We start from the raw sequence: 19,890 nt of genomic DNA, 5'->3' as shown, positions 1-19,890 counted from the left end.
GATTTAAAGAGCACATCAATATCACAGAGCAGCCAATTCTACTATAGTAGCTGCTAGGCCTCAAACCTTTGCTGCCATCCTCACCCTAGCCCAGAATCTCCATCCAGGTGCCACGAGGCAGGTTGAGCTGCACTGAGGCCTTGGGGATTCTTCTCCAGCCATTTTCCTAAAGCCCAAGCTCTCCAAAGGGATCTTACACTGGTTCTGTTATCCCGGCCCGGGATCTTCCACCCCTCTCCTCATACTGCTATCACCGGCCCCAAATGCTGAGGGGGACCTCCTCGCACATAGCAGGGGAAGGAACACTAAAAGCTTCCCCTAAGGATGGTCACTTAGGGCTGTAAACCTGCCAGGGTCTTGCTTGCCCATTTGCTTTGGTGCTTGCCTCAGACACACCAGGGACCCTTTGACCTCTAGCAAACTAGATTTTAACTGGATATTTCCTGATTTATAACATGAACAGGAACATCTGCTGAACACGTCTAGAAGGGCTTCCTGGTGGTGGGCTGCGTGGCCTGGGCACCCCACTTACTTCCCACAGAAGTGCCCTGTAGCGAGGCAGTGGGATACCCCATAGCCCCGCGGAGGGACAAGCCTCCCCTAGCACCAATGTGGGTGGAGCCAGTGGGTCCTGCGCCCGCCCCCCAGAGGTCACGGCGCAGGACAGGAAGTAGAAAAGCCCCGCTGCAAAGCTCACTTACAAGCCAACCGCCGGAAAGGCCAGATGCCTGTGGTCTAGCTTCAGGTTGGGGAACGCCGGCAGGCCGCGCCTCCCCCTCGCCAGCTACCCCGAGGAGCAGCCGCGCCTCCCCCTCGCCAGCTACCCCGAGGAGCAGCCGCGCCTACCCTTCGCTAGTTACCTGGAGGAACCGATGGTTCTGGAAACCTCCGAGGACACCGCCCTAATCCAGGTACCTTACGAAGGGGGAGTCCGGAAGTAGCCCGGGGGCAACCGATCTTGGTCTGGCCACAGCACTGCCAGAACCAATGTCAGTGTGTTGAGGTCAGGATCCCCACTGACAGCAGCAAGTCTTCTGCCGCTGCTAGGGCCCCGGGCTGGGACGCAGTGGAGTGGGTGGGCCTGCGTCCCCCCTGTCACCCTACTCACGGGTGGCCGTCTCCCCCTCGACCCAGACGCTCAGAAGCCTGAGCTCCTGACTGGGTGTTTGCTGCCCCGCCCTGACCGAGGGCCTGGGCTCATACTGAACTATTGCGAGACGGTGGGATACCCCGCAGCGGGACGAGCCTCGGCCGAGCCCTCCTACATGCCCCTATGCTGCCGGTGCCCCTTCCCATCCATACACAGGATGAAGGCCATTGGAAGAGGCCCAGACAAAGGAGCGCAGCGCTCTGTGCACAGCAGAAGGGCCGTAAGCATGGCACCAACCCCAAAGGGGGCTAGCAGGACACGGATTATACACTCTGCCTGGCAGCAGAGGAGAGCAAAGCCTGGCCCTCCGAGGAGGGACCATGGCAGTGATTAGGCTGGAGACAAAACTGCAGGAAGAAAAGGAAACGCAGGGCAGGGAGCTGGGGAAGTGCCTTTCCCTCTCGAAAGCCAAGGAAGTGGCAGTCTGCAAGGTAGGGATTACCCACAGCCTAAATCCCACCATTCAACTCAGACACGTTCCTGTCGTCAGAACAAGGGTTAACCCTTTCACAGACTGAGGACTCCATGCGCCTCCTCAGGGCTTGGCACTGGAACGGTCGCGAGATATAGCTACCCTATACCTGTAGCGGCTCTTTCCCAAGAGATTTAAGTGGAACGTCCCCCTTCTTCCAGTACCCTCCCCACATGCGGCATGGAACCATCAGGCACGTGAAAGTTAACCCTCTGGGAATGCAAGGCACTTCCTGGACCCTTGCACCCGTGCGGGCTGCTAACAGACTGTGGCCTCTTACCTTTAAACAGCAGATGAAGAAGTCTCCAGCTAAGCCGCTCTTCTGGCAGTGAGTCAACAGGTCCACCAACTGCTCCATCTGCCACTGCTCCGAGGAGACCTTCTGGTAGAGCGCCTCCTCCTCGTCACTGAAATACAGCCAACGTTTCACCCGACAGGAACCCACCCAGAGTCTCGCTGGTGTCGGTTTCTGAACTACCCCTGGCAAGAGCATTTCCCTGGCACATTTCATCCCCAGGTGCTGTAGGGATTTCCAGAACACTTCCACAGGGGCACCCTTCCATCTCCCCATTGAGATGCAGCAGCCAGCACACAGCAGTGCTACACCCAGTTCATGGCAGGAAGCAGAGAATACCGTATCCGACAGAAACGGCAGGGAAACCGTTAGAGAGACAATGTTATTTGAAGATGGAATTTGGCCTGGGCACCAGGACTAAGGTCCCTATTCATGCAAGAAGCACGCAGGGCTCTAAAGGTCAACGGTGGCCCCCGCTGCCTAGCCCACTCTGGGTGCTGTTTAAGCTAGTCAGAAGTCAGGGATCTGGTTTTAAGACTCAAACAAGCATGAAAATCACTCCCAACCCCAATGGAAGAGCCCACAGGCTGCTGAAGGTATGCCTGCAACAGGAGGGTCTGTCTGCCGTCTCTTTGGTCAACAGCATTATACGACCTCGCTCCCAGAAGAATCCCTAATCTACTGCTGTATGCCAGAGCCTTGTCCGTGTTCTGTGAGGGAGAGTGCTGGGGTGTGAACCCATGCTCCAGATCTAGCAGGTAACTGCAGCAAGCGAAGCTCTCCTACCGCCATCACGGAGCAGTGCCAAACACTTCCAGGAAGAGTTCTCAGTTGTATTTAGTATCTCCCCAGTGTAAGAGCCACTCCTTCCCATCCCGACTGGCACTGCAGTGTTTGGGACCCTGGCTATCTCATCTAGGTTTATAATGTGGTTTCAAGCGGTAATGAGCCAAGCCTTGGGTGAGAAGTGTTTTCCATGCTCCAGAATCAACGTGAAGTCCCAAATGCCCAAGGGGCTTTCAGCTTATCTGTCCCGTTTTGTGTCTGGGTATTTCCCGTGCCCTCCCAGCCCAGCTGTCACTCCTGATCAGGGGAAGCTGGGGCAGCGTTTACACTGTTTCATCCCTTCCAGGCTTTTGCAAACTCCCAGTTACAGCAACACCCTGTGCTGCACGCCCTGAAAGGGGACAGCCAGTAGGCAGCTGATGAAATATCATTTAGTTTGGTGATGAAGTTGAAATGGCTGAGCATTCAGTTCACTAATTAACCTTTGCAGGAATGACCAGGGCGGAATCTATGCACACAAAATATTTAGCACATACATAACTCCTCTGCGAAGAGCTGTATGAGCATTAATTAACGAATGCAGCGGCCCTACAATTGTTTCCCCAGCCATAAAAGAGGGAAATAGATACACAGAGGGGAAGCAAGGCCTTGTCGACATGCAAAGGTGCACTAGTTTAACTTAAGCCGTGATTTTAAATTGATTTAGTTAAACCTGCGCAAACCCCTGTGACACTTACTGTATTTTAGTTCTAACCAGGTTCATTCGAGTTGCAGGCACAGGTTTAAACTATACCAGAATAAGAACAGCCACATGGGCTTCTGCACCAGTTTAACTAAATGGATGCAAGTCTGTGTGCCGACAAGTCCAAACTTGCCCACACAGCAGGCCAGTGACAAAGCAGGAGTTCCTGGTTCTTTCCACTGGCTCATAGATGCATGCCCCAAGCTGGTGATGAGCTCTGTCTGGACAGTGCTGGAGCCTGCAGTCTTCCATTTACCCTCAAAGCAGACAGAGCACGGGCAATGGCCGTGTAACGCCAGGCACCAACGTGCCTGACCCTATTCTGGAGGGACCATCTCCAGGAGTACTGAGGGAGTTCAGTCACTATGGCTCATTCAGTCAGTCTACAGAGGATGTCAACAAGGGGGTCAATTAGTACCATGCTAATGGTGCCAGATGTCCTGTCCACTCATTTCACACATGCAACTGATCAGCCATTAGACTGGGGTGGCCAACCTGAGCCTGAGAAGGAGCCAGAATTTACCAATGGACATTGCCAAAGAGCCACAGTAATAAGTCAGCAGCCCCCCTATCTGCTCCCCTGCCCACTCCCAGCACCTCCCACCCACCGGCAGCCCCGCTGACCAGTGCCTTCCCATCCCTCCCTGCACCTCCCGATCAGCTGTTTCATGGCATGCAGGAGGTTCGGGGAGGGGAAGGAGTGAGGGCATGGCAGGCTCAGGGGAGGGGGCGGGAAGGGGTGGAGCGGGGGCAGGCTCTGTGGTAGAGCCAGGGGTTGAGCAGTGAGCACCCCCCAGCACATTGGGAAGTTGGCGTCTGTAGCTCCAGCCCCAGAGTCGGTGCCTGTACAAGGAGCTGTATTAACTTCTGAAGAGCCGCATGTGGTTCCGGAGCCAAAGGTTGGCCACCCCTGCATTAGACCGTGATGACGTCAGACACTACCTGTCTGGTCAGAATTTGAACCAGTGATTCAGGAGTGAAAGGTCATTTCCTATTCTCAGTCCCCTGAGCCATCCAGCCACAGGCCAAAGGGCTCCCAAGAAGAAATTAATAATGCTAATAAAAGCCAAACATGAATTTTATTACTGGTTTTGTAGGTGTATCAGGGCTAAAAGTCTCCTCCAACTTCACACCTCATTGCTCCAGCAATGTTCGGCTCAGTTTGCCTGTAAAGTTGAGGCCATCCAGGAAGTTTCACCTGCTAGAGTTTGGCACTCAGTCCAAGTCAATTGTCCATCCCTGCCCAGTGGTGACACTCCACAGGGATTACAGCATCCCAGCTCCCCCCACCCCCAGCTTTCATATTCTGCACGTTGTGGAACTCTGCACGCGCACCCCTTACTGGCGGAGCCAAAAAACAGCCCGAGGTGTTGAATGATGACAGTTGAAGGCACGCCAGGCAGTGAGTGTAAGACTGCTAACGCAGTGTCACAACGTAATCTCTTACCTGATGGTCTCTTTGACAGTGATCATGGCACCACCTCCAGCAGCTACTTGAAACTGGCACAGCGGATGGAGAAACTGCATGGTTCTACCCAGTCCTGCAAACCCTTCCAGCGTGGAGAGCGCCACCTCTCTCTCTGACTTCTCCAAGACCCATAATAAAATCTCCTGGCATGGTGAGCTATCAAGAAAGAGAGGCCATGACAGAGTCCATCTTCTACCATTGGCATGGTGCCTTGTAACAGACACATGGAGCAATGTAACAATGATATTTTGTGAGCTCCAATACACAGCAAACACCATCAGAGCGAGCTGGTGGCACCGGGAAGATGGCAGGTGACCACAGACACACCTTGGAAGGTTCCCGCTGTGCAGTCTCACAGATACAGTAAACCCCAGGGAGGTTACAGCTCTTTATGTGCACTTATAAGGCAACTGCAAGGCATCACAATGGCTTCTCCTGCTCCTCCACAGTTCAGATGTGAAAGGATCTGGGTCGTTAAAGATTTCAACCCAGCAACGAATGGAGAAGCCTGACCGTGTGAATGAAAGTGAATATGCACAATAAAGACCACCTCCACACAGACCCCTCGTGGGATTAGTGGCTGCTGGGCCTGAAGCCTGCCTGCAGTCCCACTCAGTGCTCAGAGTTGTTCCTGCACCCAGGCATCAGAGGAGGACATTGGGAAGAGAGTGAGGTGACAGATAGCCTGTAACTCAGTAACGATTGCATGAGCTCCACCTTTCATGAAGGTGCCCGATATTCTGGAAGATTGACCAGTGCCGGGCAGCTGCAGTTCGGTTACGCTTGCTGAATTCTGGGAAAGATACAGCGTCCTGGTAGCCCCACTCTCCCTGCAGCTGGTTTAGTTGGTTGTTTTCATTCTTTTAAGGAGGTTCCCCTGCACCTTTGAAATGATTAATGATGTCTTTCTGCTGGCAAAGGCTGTGTCTCCAGAGAGCTTTTCGTCAAAGCCCTTGTGCCCCTCCTGGGATTAGTAATGGTGGAAGGGCTTGAGTAAACCTCCTGGCAACGTGTTTCTCAAACTGTTGTCCAACCCTGCTCGGAGCAGGCCGAGAGGAAAGTGGCAAACACACCAGCAGCTGGTCTGCACTCGTGCTGCCCGCACTGTACTGGTGCTACTCCAGGGGTGGGAGAACTCAACAAAGAGCTCAGTGTGAACAAAGCTACAATGGTGAGGAGAGGAGCAGGTCCTGTGCACCTCTGCAAAGAAGGGAATCAGCTCAAATGGGAAACAAATGACCTTTACTTCAAACAGCCAGTGGAGCACAAGGACATTCAGGTCCATATACTGGAATTTATTTAAAGTTTTCTCCCGTCCCTAAATCCCACCTGCACACAAAACACCCTACACCCAGCCAAGCCCCTCGCTTCACACACACACGGCTTTCTGCTGTCCCTGGGCAACCACGATCTCTCCTTCCTACTCAGTTCCACATAGACCAGACAGTGAACTAATTACACCCCCACTTTACCTAGCGGAAGAGTTTTGCCACATGCCTTACCGTAAGTGAGACACGTTCTGCTTGGTGAAACAATAGAGAGAAAAAATCACTCCCAGAGATGGCTGCAAGGATTCCAGTAACATGTCAGAGGGCTCATTCCCAACCACGTACACCTATGGAGACAGAAGGGTCAAATGTCTGCCTGGAGTGCAGAGGAAGGGAAGGGTGAAAGGCACGTGCATGCCTGGTAGGGACTGATTTCTGAACATATACTGTGCAGGTTACTGCTCCCAGCCCTTCCAATTCTGAGTCCACATCCCTTGATCACACCAGACTCCTGTTTGTTAAGCACTGAAAGCAGCCTTCATCAGCACCATCTTCTCCAGAGTCATCTAGGAACTGCCAGAGCTAGCTACAGTAGGGCTTCATGCTATTCGTATATTACAGCCAGTTACTCAGGACAGCTATCACTCAGGGGTAGGGGATTAACACTACAGACTGCAGGATTTGAAGTCTTTATAAACACACTGCCCAACATACCCAGAGTCAAATTCCCACTGTTAGACAGATCAGTCCCTCGAAAGCGAAGGCTGGAAGACAGCTGGGCTGCTATGTGCTGAGTGAGATATCCAAGGAGAAGGCAGAGGGCCCGTGAGACTCTGGCTGCTGACAGGCAGCACTTTGAGGAGACTTCAGAGTGACACACTCTCCTCCCTCCCTTTATTGCCAAAAGGCACCTACCCAGAGCTCTATACCCCGACCATAACCACCCTCAGCACCCCCAGTTACCAGCCACACAAATCACCCCACATCTCCCTTCCCTGCCCCAAAGCCCAGGGAGAGAGATCCTGAAAATTTACACGTTTGTTTTGAACTATTTCTCTAAAAACCCTCACAAGATGGATGCGGTTAAAACAATAACTCTACAGACACCCAGTGCAGAAGGCTATAACAAATAAAAAGCTCTGATGAGTTACACAGTTACGATTTCAGAGTGCGCATTTCTTAAGGTACATTTCAAATTAACAGGTGTGTGGGTTTGTTAAACATGTTTTTTACTGGGGAGGGTGCCAGGAAGAGGCAAATAAAATATCGACCCTGTTCGCAAGCTGTTTGAATGACCTTCCACTCAGCAGGCTGGGAAACCGAGCCTGCTTGGAGGACACTGTTCCTTTAAACAAAACTATTCTCCCAGCTCCAGATTCCCTGGCAGCTGGAGGGCAAGCAGCAGTTCCTAGAGTTGGATCTAATCTCAGAGCGCACTTCCCAGTGTTGCTATTGCCTGTCAGATGCAACATGCCAGCCCAGAGGAGAGGGCAGTTTAGGTGAGGAAGGAGGAGATTCTTTGGATAATATATTGGCCTATTGTTTTGATGCAGAGTGTTTTGCCCATGCTAATCCCTGTGGAGCCGTGCTTCCTAACCAGCATCTTTGGTATACAAAGCCTTCCTGGTGAAGCCCCAAGGAGCATTTCCCACTCTAGCATCAAATGATACTTGCTAGGCAAAAAACCTGCACCCTTGCAAGCAGAAGTCTCTGCTGTTAATCTCTCTGCTGCCAGGACTAAAGCACATTGCCATTAATGAGGGATCCACCCTGCACTCCAGAAGCATTTCCATACTGAACACCAGCCACAGAGCAACCCCCTGACTGGTCTCTGCCTGCCAGCTAGTTATAACTGGTCATTACTACCCAAAACAATGCTCCAATCACAGCGTTTAAAACAGGGGTGGGCAAACTTTTTGGCCCGAGGGCCACATCTGGGAATAGAAATTGTATGGCGGGTCATGAATGCTCACAAAATTGGGGTTGGGGTGCAGGCTCTGGGGTGAGGCCAGAAATGAGGAGTTCAGGGTGTGGGAGGGGGCTCTGGGCTAGGGAGTGGGGTGTGGGTGAGGGCTCCAGCTGGGGGTGCAGGCTCTGGGGTGGGGCTGGAGATGAGGGGTTTGGGGTGCAGGACTGTGCTCCAGGCTGGGATCATGGGGTTTGGAGGATGGGGATCAGGGCTGGGGCAGGGGGTTGGGGCGTGGGAACAGGTGCAGGCTCCGGTTGGGGGTGTGGGCTCTGGGGTGGGGCTGGGGATGAGAGGTTTGGGGTGCAGGAGGGTGCTGCAGGTGAGGATTGAGGGATTTGGAGGGCGGGAGGGGGATCAGGGCTAGGGCAGGGGGTTGGGGAGCAGGGAGAGGCTCGGGGCGCAGGCTCCGGGCAGCACTCACCGCAAGAGCAGCGGCATATCCCTTCTCCGGCTCCTATGCACAGGCGCGGCCAGGTGGCTCTGCATGCTGCCCCGTCTTCAGGTGCCATCCCTGCAGCTCCCACTGGCTGTGGTTCCCAGCCAATGGGAGCTGGGGGGGGCGGTACTTGGGGGGGGAGGCGCTGGGGGGGGAGGGGCAGCGTGCAGAGCGGAGCCCCCTGGCTGCCCCTACATGTAGGAGCCAGAAGGGGCCATGCCGCTGCTTCCATGAGCCACGTGGAGCAGCCCCAACCCTGCTCCCCGGCTGGAGCAGGGCAAGCCCCAGACCCCGCTCCCCAGCAGGAGCTCGAGGGCCGGATTAAAACAGCTGGTGGGGCGGATACGGCCTATAGTTTGCCCACCCCTGGTTTAAAAGCTCAGACTGCCAAGGCTTCTGCCAAAGATCCAATCACTAGCTTCTTGCAGTTAAACTCCATTGCTCCAGACACTGCCCTTCTAGTCCGGAGCTCGGGACTCACAGCAGAAAGCAGGTTCCCCCGACAGGACACGTGGCTAAGCCTCAGGCCTGGCTCACTGCAGACTGGTAACAGTCTGAGATGAGTTTGAATCTTGTTTTCTGCCAGACCCAAAGAGGCCATTTGCTGTTGTGGTCACACCTGGGCTGAGCCACTAGGGCTTTCCTGTTCCACACCTTCCGACACCAACCCGGGGGGCTAAAGGACGCCCGTGGGGCTCTACACTGCTGCCTCTCTCACCATTCACACGGCGCAGGTGCTGCCGCCATCGATTACAGGTCTCAGCATGGAACGCTCCATCTCGATCCAAGCACTGCCCTGCATGCGTAGACTGTGCAGGCTGCAACTCAGGCTTCTGGCAAGATGGCCATTTGCCCCTTTTACCCTCTCTGCAGCATTTCATTGGGCAGAAGTGACATGTGGGAGGAGGGGATGAAGACAGTAAGGGTACGTCTACACTTACCGGAGGGTCCGGCAGCAGGCAATCCATGTTCTGGGATCGATTTATCGCGTCTGGTTTAGATGCGATAAATCGATCCCGGAAGTGCTCGCCGTCCACGCTGGTACTCCAGCTCAGCGAGAGGAGTACGCGGCATCGACGGGGGAGCCTCCCTGCCATGTCTGGACCCGCGGTAAGTTCGGACTAAGGTACTTCGAATTCAGCTACGTTATCAACGTAGCTGAATTTGCGTACCTTAGTCCGAAGTGGGGGGTTAGTGGGGACCAGGCCTTTGATACCTGCCCAACCTCTCTACCACATCAGATTTCTGGACATAGTTCTGCGCAAATGGATGCAATTTACCTTTAACAACCTAAGAGAACACCACAAGGGAAGGTTAGTTCCTCTCCACAGCCATAGCCCGGAGACCTGCATTACACACCACCACACCCAAAGCCACCACTGCTCCAAAGAGCCCATCTGAATCCCTCGGATAGCATTCATCACAGTGGCACTTCAGTTAAGAGGCAATCGATGCCACTGAGCAGTTTTCTAGCAGCAGCTTCAAGAACAATCAATCATTGTTGGGAGGAGCGCCACATCAGACGCTGAGTCTGCACTGTCCTCCCTGCCCGCTGAGATTTCTGCATTAACATTAAAGACAGTCAGTTATTGGGAAAAGCCGACAGGGACAGGGGTAGGAAGCTCATGTTTCCATCAATTTTCCTGTCCTCTTGAGTTTGCCTGATCCCCTATCTCTTATAGCCTGAACCAGAGCGCCCCCTGTGCTTTGGAGCAGGAAAACCATCCTGTTCCAGGGAGCTTTGGTAGCACTTGGCACAATCACCATTAATTTTGGCCAGCTCATTCTCCTCCTCTTGATCTACACCATGCAGCAGCCGGTGTTGAAAGCACATTAGTCAATTACACTGCTTGGTAATGATGCTGAAAAATGGGTGATGACTGCTGACCAGATTACTTGTCTGCAGTCAGGGCCGGCTCTGGAATTGTGCCACCCCAAGCACGTGCTTCGTTTGCTGGTGCCGGTCCTGTCTGCAGTGCTGAAATTACACAACACAGAGGAATCCACATGTTGCAGAGTAAGATGAAGCCCATTGCTTCAAAGCTGAATTTAAATTTAGAATTAAGCGATGACTTTTTCCTTTGCACATGGGACAGCATCATACTTACACTGAGGATTGCTCCAAGGGGATCCAATGGGATCAGGAATCTGGAAAGCACTATACTATTGACCTCCCCCCCTTCTCTGACTTCTGTCGTCAAGAGAAAACGTACTGACAGTGGCAGAGGTGAAGAGAACTTTATGTTTCTTTCTCCCTATTCCTTCAATGTTTTGAGAGGTACTACCCCAGATGGAAGGAATTACACCCATACTTGTTTCCTGCCAAGCATTGGGTAAGCACAGATGGTAAAAGCTAGGTTTTGTGGGAATTAAGATCTGTTAGCCCTCTTCTGGGAAGGTTAAAACTGGGAAACCCCTGACAGATTTCAGCTTGACAAAGACACAATAGAAATGGAGATTGCTCCCAGCCGCTAGAATGAAGCTTTAGACGGAGTTTAAAGTGATTCACTTCTATGTTTTTGGAACTATTTCCACTGCAAATCTTTTTTCATGATTTTAAGGCCAGAGGCAGGGCTGGATTTAGGGGCAGGCAATCCAGGTGACAGCTTAAGGGGGTGCCAGGCTCGGGGGCCTGTTTTTGTTGTTAGTGGCAAAAGGGAAAACAGAACATTTAAAATAAAACGTTCCAGGTATTCTGTCTGTGGATTCATTTTTCACTAACTTCCTAGAACGTTCTAGACCTTCGTAGAATCTCGTGGAACCTTCCAGACTTGCAGAACTATATTTTGCTCGAACCTCCTAAAACGTTGTCAGCCATGTCCTCGCAGGTATATAAGGGGCAGGGTGGCGCCAGTCAGTCAGTGAAATACAAGAACGAACTGAAGTTAAGTGACAGCCCAGTTGCGATATTGTGAACCTTGTTTTAGTGTGTAATTGTGAAAGTGTACGTGTGTTTTAAGACTTGACGAGTAAGTAGCGACTAATAAAGGACATATTTAATGAGACATCCGAGCTATCTATCGAACCTCTATCTACGCAACAAAAAATACTGTTACTCCTTTTGCCAGGCTTAACACGTAATGTTTGATGACTTTCTAAGACTGCTGAACACAGACTTTTGCTCTCCCTAATACGGTCTGTTTTCCCCAGTAGAAAATAAAAGATGCCCCGGAAGAACCCTTCAGGAGCTCAGCATAGGAAGCAAAAAGCTCAATTGCAATCTAGTTTGCAGCAAGGGGCAAATTTGATAGGAAAATATCTGAAACAGAACAACAAAGGGTTAACATTCTAAGGCTGTCACCTACTGTAACACTATTTAATACTGGTCCACCCAATATTGGTGCACAGTTCAATCTCTTGATGTTAGTACATTTCAGTTACTCTGAAAAGTAAAAAGTTTCTCTGAGCTTAGAGGACACAATTTTTTTTATTTGCTTATATATGGCATAAATAAATATAGGGTTACAGATCCTAGTGTGCAAATCATCATCTTATAATGACAGGGATAAATCATGCATTCAAAGAGTGCATCAAAGTTGTGAAATAGGCTACAAATGCAAAAAAAAAAAAAGTATTCAAAAGTTTAACAAATGAAGGGGAGGCACTAAAAACACTCCTCACGTGGGGCACCAATTGGTCTAGGGCCAGCCCTCCCAGAAAGGACCATTGTGATCATCTAGTCTGACCTCCCGCAGAGCACAGGCATAGAGCCTCACTCAGGGAGCTCTGCATCGAGTCCATGAATTCTGGATGAACTAGAGCATCTCTTCTAAAAAGAAACATCCAATCTAGATATACAAACTCCCAGCAATGGTGAAACCACCACGTCCCTGATCAGTTCCAATAGTTAATTACCCTCATTGTAAAATATTCACACTTTTTGAAATACTCAAGTTTAGTTCCAGGGAAAGGTATCAGATAACAGCCCTGGAGACGGAAGTTTCCTGTTTATCCATGAAGAGGAGTGACAGAAACAGCTCAAGTTTCCCCACACGTTTCACTCCATCCATATGCCTCAGTCCTGATTTGGATGGCAAACGTCTTCAGGAGTGAGGAAAGAATTGTCCCCATAGAACGTTTGGTGCCACTCCTGAGGCTGCCCACACGATCACTGGCAGGTGTCAGTTGTGAGGTGGACGGCTGCACAGTAAAACCTGGAGACATTCACTCCATGCAAGTTTCCAAACAGCGGCCAGAGGCAATGCACTGGTCACTTCCACCCTAGGAGAGATCCTACCAGCAGCTGCAAGAATCCGGGAAAGCAACTCAGTGCCTCAGTCCTTTTGGGGACAGCTGGTGTTTGCAGTGTACAGAAGGCTACATGGCATATGTACCGTGTTTACATCTGTCAATGAGAACCTGAGCATGACCTTGGGTAGGGGACTCAAATCTGAGCTGAAGGGTTTAGGTATTGGATACGTCCTTTGAAAGCGAGATTTATGATAATCCCCAAATTAGTTAGCTATGCTAGCTTCGGCACGCCCAAACTGAGCCAGCTTCCCCCAGAACCCAGCTCACCCCCATCGTCCCAAGCAAAAGACTGAGAAGACGCCGACCGCAGTTGCCAGAGGTAGGTGATGCTGTAGCCTTCTTTTCCTTTTTCCAGCCCACTCTACCAGGGGCACTTAGACAAGCATCCCTGGCCAATAAGTCACTCCATCAATTCTTCATCCAAGCTGGGTGTCTCATTTCCTGACTTTGTACACCCTAATGCAACACTGGGCAGCCAAAAAGAACAGTGTATCCTTTGTGGCTGAGCGGTGAGGTTTCTTTTCCTCACACCTCCTAACAGGCTTTACCTCTGTTTTGTAACTGTATTCAGCCTGACAGTAAGTATAACAATAAGTATTTCTGTTCTGTATCTGGGTAAAACAGATGATGTAGTCATAGCACACGATGATGTGAACACTCTTTCCATTCCTCCTGGGATACTGGTGGATGTTAAACAGCAGCTACTAAAGTTAGACATTTTTAAAATCAGCAGGCCTAGATAACTTGCATCCAAGAGTTTTACAAGAGCTGGCTCAGGAACTTTCTGAACCATGATGTTGATTTTCAATAAGTCTTGGAGCACTGTGGAAGTTCCAGAAGACGAAGAAAAGTAGCAGTCTCCCCTCTGTTGTACCTGATACAGGGTTATTCTATGGACTTGTCTACATGAACATGAGTTCGCAGCGAGCTAAGGTGTGAATCTACCCTGCTGTAGTCTGCCATAGTATGCCCACATCTTGAATACTGCGTGCAGATGTGGTAGCCCAATCGCAAAAAAGATCTATTGGAATTGGAAAAGGTTCAGAAAAGGGCAACAAAAATTATTAGGGTTATGGAACGGCTGCCATATGAAGAGAGATTAATAAGACTGGGACTTTTCAGCTTGGAAAAGAGACGACTAAGGGGGGATATGATAGAGGTCTATAAAATCGTGACTGGTGTGGAGACAGTAAATAAGGAAGTGTTATTTACTCCTTCTCCTACCACATGAACTAGGGGTCACCAAATGAAATTAATAGGCAGCAGATTTAAAACAAACAAAAGGAAGTATTTTTCCACACAACACACAGTCAGCCTATGGAACTCCTTGCCAGAGGATGTTGTGAAGGCCAAGACAATAACACGGTTCAAAAAAGAACTAGATAAGTTCATGGAGGATAGGTCCATCAATGGCTATTAGCCAGGAGGTGAAGCGATGGTGTCCCTGGCCTCTGTTTGCCAGAAGCTGGGAATGGGCGACAGATGGATCACTCGATGATTCCCTGTTCTGTTCATTCCCTCTGGGGCATCTGGCATTGGCCACTGTTGGAAGACAGGATACTGGGCTAGATGGACCTTTGGTCTGATCCAGTATGGCCACATAGACCTTGCTGAAGCACGTAAGCAGTTTGAAATGCACTTTGATCAAGTCCCATTTCAAAGAGGATTAGATCAAACTGTTAATGTGCGTCAGCAGGGTCCACACAGACAGCCTGCTGGAGGCTATGGCAGGGTGGATGCACAGCCCAGCTTGCAACAGACTAATTGTTTACATAGACAAGACCTTATGGACTCCTCCCAGGAGTGCCGGAACCTAGGTAGAAGTGGTGGGGCCACGAGGCCCCGCCCCCAGCCAGGCCAGATGCTGGAACCAGCTGGGCAGTGCTAAGAGCCACCCAGGGAGCCTAGGCCGCTGTGGGGAGACTTGGACCCTCCACCTGCCCAGGGTGGGGAACCGGGGGGCCTACCTCAGCCCTCCCCACGGAGAAGAGGCTGGTGCCGCTGGCAGGGGCTGCACTTCATGGCGGGGAAGCTGATCACCTTATCTTCCATCATGCAGCCCCTGCCGGCACCACTCTGTGCCTACCCGAGGCTTGCAGTTGGGGAAGGGGGGGGTAACGCAGCCCCCCGTCCCTTTAAACTATGCCCATGTTAAAAAGTGGGTGGGCCTGGCTCCCCTGACTCCGCCTTATTTCAGCATTGAGGCTGCAGTGGAGATTTTGTTCTCTTATAGTTTAGAATATTCATCTAAGTGGCTCAGCAGGTCCCAGACTTGAAGACTGACTCCTGACATACAGTTTTCTCTTCAATCCTCAGGCAACAGCTACACATATTAGAGATCCAGATGAAATACCGTACCTTGAACACATCTTCCACGCAGCGGCTGAGCTCTGCCTCTTTCACCAGCACAGTCCCTGCAGGTAAGTCTTCCATTGCCAGCTCTAAAAAAAACCCAGAGCATGAGCATCAAGACTCTGCTGCCACATGCACCTTCACTGAGTAGCCTCCGGGAGCAGGAGAGTGACACTGTCTTGGCACACTGCTACAGCACCCAAAGCAGTTTAGTAGAGCAGCACTGGAACATGCATGTGCAAATAGGTTAAAGAATAATAGATGGAGGGAAGTGAAGAGTTAAGGGTGAAATCAGCAGTCCCCAGGTCTACTCTACAAAGTTAGGCTGACATAAGCCACCTTGATCTAGTTGCACATCTAGTTGATCTAGTTGCACTTAAATTGGTCTCCAACTAACGTAAGCGCTCCATTACACTGACATAGTAACACCACCTCCCCCAGCGGTTTTAAGCCGTGTTGAGGTTGATTCAACATGAGTGTAAACACTGCGCTACCTATGTCGACCCTAACAGTCCTCCAGCAGCTGTCCCACAATGCCCAACACTGACCTCTCTGGTCTCAGTTGTGAACTCCACTGGCCAGGGGTCATGCAGACCGGAAGGCTCCCCCCCTCCTCGTTAAAGCCCTGCAAATTCTTGAAATGCCTTTTCCTGATTGCCCAGAATGGTGAGCACACCTAGCAGCTCTCCATTATTGCCGCAACTGCCCACACACAGAATCACAGGGCTGGAAGGGACTCGAGAGGTCTCTAGTCCAGTCCCCTGCACTCAAAGCAGGACTAAGTATTATCTAGATCATCTCTGGGATTCCACAACCTCCCTAGGCAATTTATTCCAGTGCTTAACCACTCTGACAGGAAGCTTTCCTAATGTCCAACCTAAACCTCCCTTGTTGCAATTTAAGCCCATTGCTTCTTGTCCTATCCTCAGAGGTTAAGGAGAAGAATTCTTCTCTCTCCTCCTTGCAACAACCTTTTTTGTACTTGAAAACTGTTATGTCCCCTCTCAGTCTCTCTCTTTTCCAGACTAAACAAACCCAATTTTTTCAGTCTTCCCTCATAGGTCATGTTTTCTAGACCTTTAATCATTTTTGTTGCTCTTCTCTGGACTTTCTCCCATTTGTCCACATCTTTCCAGAAATGTGGCACCCAGAACTGGACACAATACTCCAGTTAAGACCTAATCAGCATAGAGTAGAGCTGAATAATTACTTCTTGTGTCTTGCTTACATGCTCCAGCCTGGAGTAGACAGGAGAGATTGGATCCCCTGAGCCTGTGGGGAGAGGAGGCTGTGCAGGCACTGCTATGGACCAACCATAGAAATATCAACATCTACAAACAGATTGCACGGGGATGCAACAGTCTCTGCACACTGCTCCTGCCTGCAAGCACCACCCCTGCAGCTCCCATTGCCCAGGAACGGGGAACTGTGGCCAATGGGAGGTTAGGGGGGCAGTGCCTGCAGAGGTGCATTGGCCCCTTCCGTAGGGTGACCAGATGTTCCGTTTTTAAAGGGAAAGTTCCGTTTTTTGGGACTTTTTCTTATATTGGCGCCTATTACCCCCCACCCCCGTCCCTTTTTTCCCCCACAGTTACTATCTGGTAACCCTATCCTTCCGGAAGCAGCGTGGGGCTGGGGCAAGCAGGGAGCCTGCCTTAGCCTTGCTGCACCACCAACCGGGAGCTGACCGCAGTAAGTGCCACCCAGTAGGAGGCCGAATTCCAACCCCCAGCCCTGAGCCAGCACCCCAAACCCCATCCTGCACCAGTCCTGACCCCCTTTCAGACCCAGCACCCTGTACCCCGTCCTGTACCCCAACCCCTGCCCTATCCTGGAGCCCCCTCCTGCACCTAAACACCCACCCAGAGCTTGCACCCCTCACCCCCTCCTACACCCCAACCCCCTGCCCAAGGCTCAGCCCAGAGCCTCCTCCCACACTGCGAACCTCTTGCCCCAGCCCAGACCCCTAGGTGTTCCTGATTATGAGTTTTTGCTGATGTTATGGCTAGGAGCTACTTGCTGACGACAGGAAAATTGTTCATTTGCAAGGGTTACTACGAGTTATGTGCTTTGTTTTGGGCAACCTATAAAAAGATAAGTCAGAATATGTAAATTGGAGAAGTTTTTCTACTTGCTCAGAGGCTGACAACCCACTCGCCAGCAGCTAGGAGGAAGGGTGGCCACCAGAAACCTGCCACTGACCACTCGACACCACCTCAGACTTTGGAAGTAGCAGAAGCTCTGCCCCTTGAGTAATTTACCAGTGTGGTAGAGATTGAACAAAGCACTGCAGAACATCATGTAGCCTCTGATAGCAGGTGACTTAGCACAGGAAGGTATCATCCATCTCACTAGCACTGCCACACTAGAAACAGACTGCGCTCCTCCCCCCACCACTTCCCACAGCAAAAATCAGGCCTCCATGCATGAGAGGAGCTGATTTCGGAGAAGGAAGTCACTCCTCAAACCTCTTTAAGAATGGAACATATGTAGCTATCACAGGGTGGAATCCGAATCTGGGACACGTGTCTCAAATACAATCCACCCAGCTGTTCCTTAAGCAGCACAACCAGAAAGAGGCAGAGGTCTCAGCGGGCTATAAAAACAAAGTGCTCCTGAACCAACGCCTCTTTCTATATGTTCCAGTTTGAGCCTAGACACTGAGCAGCCAGCTAGTCAATCAAGAGGAACCCTTGATGGAAGGACCGGGACCCCGGATCTGCAGAGATTACTCCAAGGGATTCGTTTCAGGGGGATGAGCCCACAGATGTATGACAGAAAGAGAAACCAATCTTCCCTTCTCAAGTGAGAGGGTTTGCCTGATATGTTATAGGACCACATGACCAAGAAAGATGGACCGTTACCTGCCATATCCCAACATTGGAGAAGTGGTGCTAGCATGGGACGGAGCAAATATTTCACTGCCAGCTGAGGGCGTTCTCTGGCCATGGTGAGAAGGGCAGTGGTGGCAACTCTCTGGAACTGGTGTGCTGTCAACTTATCCTGAATATGCAATAAGTCTAGAATCTGGAATGTAAATTACATATACAACACAGGTCAGGAAACAGAGAGAGCAGCTAACTTCCAGCCAACAGATGAGAATGAGGAGCCCTATTCACTTCATTTCAACTGAGCGCCAGGCATGAGGAGACATCTCAGCTCGGAGTCTGGCGGAGGCAGGGCTCCTCCACAGTATGTGCTGCAGTGAAGAGTGGGGGAGGAAATAAGGGAATTTTTTTCTGAGATGAGCCAGGACACCGACACCTGCAGCAATTTGGGGGGCAAGGGCTGAGAAGCAGCAAGAGCTCCATGGGGGAGCATTTCTTAAATTCTAGTACCTGTTCATAGCTTGGCAATGCTGCCTAGAGAGAAGGCATCAGGCTCTAGGGGTCTATTCCAGACTCTTTACTTCCTGACTGTACGGTCTTGGACAGATCTCCTAAACTCTCTGCACATCAGTTTACCCTCTGAAGTGGGGTAATGCTTCACAGGCTTGTTTAAGGTTTAATACACATTTACAAAGGGATTTGAGACCCTTAAATGAAAGAAGATACAAGAAGAGCATGTGATTCACAAAGGAGAAGGCAGTTTGGCCAGCTAGGATCCTCATGTTGAAGACATGTCATCAAGGAAACACAAGGGCCCATGGACAGCAATCAGCAAGAGAAATGCTCAGGAGGACACAGTAAAAGTAGAAGAGAAATTGTTTGACTTATCAGCTAAAACAAATGCCTATCAGCCTAGGTCAGAAAGAGCCTGTAACAGAGCCACGGGTTCCCCCCTACATTGGAGCGTTGGGCTGCTCTGTTGGGTTACCCCATGGTCAGTGCTAGAACCGCACATACAATGCAGGGTAATGATTGCTAACTTATGCTAGCCGGTGGATCTCATTAGCTCCACCTAGGCTGTAAGAGGGGCTGTAACTTGGAGTTTCTCTAGGACAGAGGGAACTAGGAGCTAGGACAGAAGAGTTCCTGAAAGGTGAAGCTGAAGCTTATGTGTTATTAGTTTGGTTATTTAAGGGGCACATAAAGCCAAATCCTGGAAAGGGGGTAAGTTTAGATGATCTATGGCGTGTACACACACAGCAGGGTGGGACTTTCTCCTGTTTACAGATCCCCAGTCAAATCTCCTCCAGTTCGGTCCAGTATGTTCTGTACTGGATCACACTCACAACACAGCCGTAGTCACACTATCCCCTAGCTAGGGAGGCAAGGATAATTCATACGGAGAGACTATGGGCTAAGCACACAATCCCCTGCTCATGGGCACTGCAGACATGCTCTGGTGAGAATGGGGAGTGAAGGGCATACCTGTGGGCACACCTGTCGGTAGTAATCCTCCAGGGACAGGGATTGCTGAGGACAGGAGGCCAAGATCCTAGCAACCATGTCACACTTTCTCCAGTCTGCAGCTGCTGCTTCAGCACCGCTGCCACCAGCTGCCCCGGCTGAAAGCAAAGGAGAGCAGGACACAGACCCCATTAGACTTGGGCTTTCCAAACAACAGTTCAGTTTTTTCTAAAGCCAGACGTTTAAGGCTAAATTTCAGATTTTTGTTTTTAACAATCTCCTCAGCCCAGGCATCTTTCAGATGACTGCTCCGCTGCTTTGGAGGAAGGGAACAACGTATTATCAAAGGCCTCGGACTCCAGCACTCACAAGCATAACAGCCAAGCACTGGAGGCAGGTGGTGATCTCA

General features: G+C 50.9%; 1 protein-coding gene across 1 annotated transcript; it reads right to left on the bottom strand.

Moving 5' to 3' along the window:
• Positions 1-1,135: 1,135 nt before the first annotated feature.
• LOC135972161 (transport and Golgi organization protein 6 homolog) lies at positions 1,136-19,658 on the bottom strand. The gene is made up of 6 exons (XM_065567288.1): positions 19,503-19,658; positions 18,054-18,216; positions 15,196-15,278; positions 6,416-6,528; positions 4,893-5,069; positions 1,136-2,029 (listed from the first exon to the last, which is right to left on the bottom strand). Exons 1-6 carry the CDS (start codon positions 19,578-19,580, stop codon positions 1,726-1,728), a joined length of 918 nt encoding a protein of 305 aa, XP_065423360.1. The 5' UTR covers positions 19,581-19,658; the 3' UTR covers positions 1,136-1,725.
• Between the last annotated feature and the right edge of the window lie 232 nt (positions 19,659-19,890).

This window comes from Chrysemys picta, chromosome 14, assembly GCF_011386835.1.
Source record: "Chrysemys picta bellii isolate R12L10 chromosome 14, ASM1138683v2, whole genome shotgun sequence".
Classification (NCBI taxonomy): domain Eukaryota; kingdom Metazoa; phylum Chordata; order Testudines; family Emydidae; genus Chrysemys; species Chrysemys picta.
Note: the sequence above shows the minus strand (reverse complement) of the source record. Positions and strands in the feature narration are given on the sequence as shown.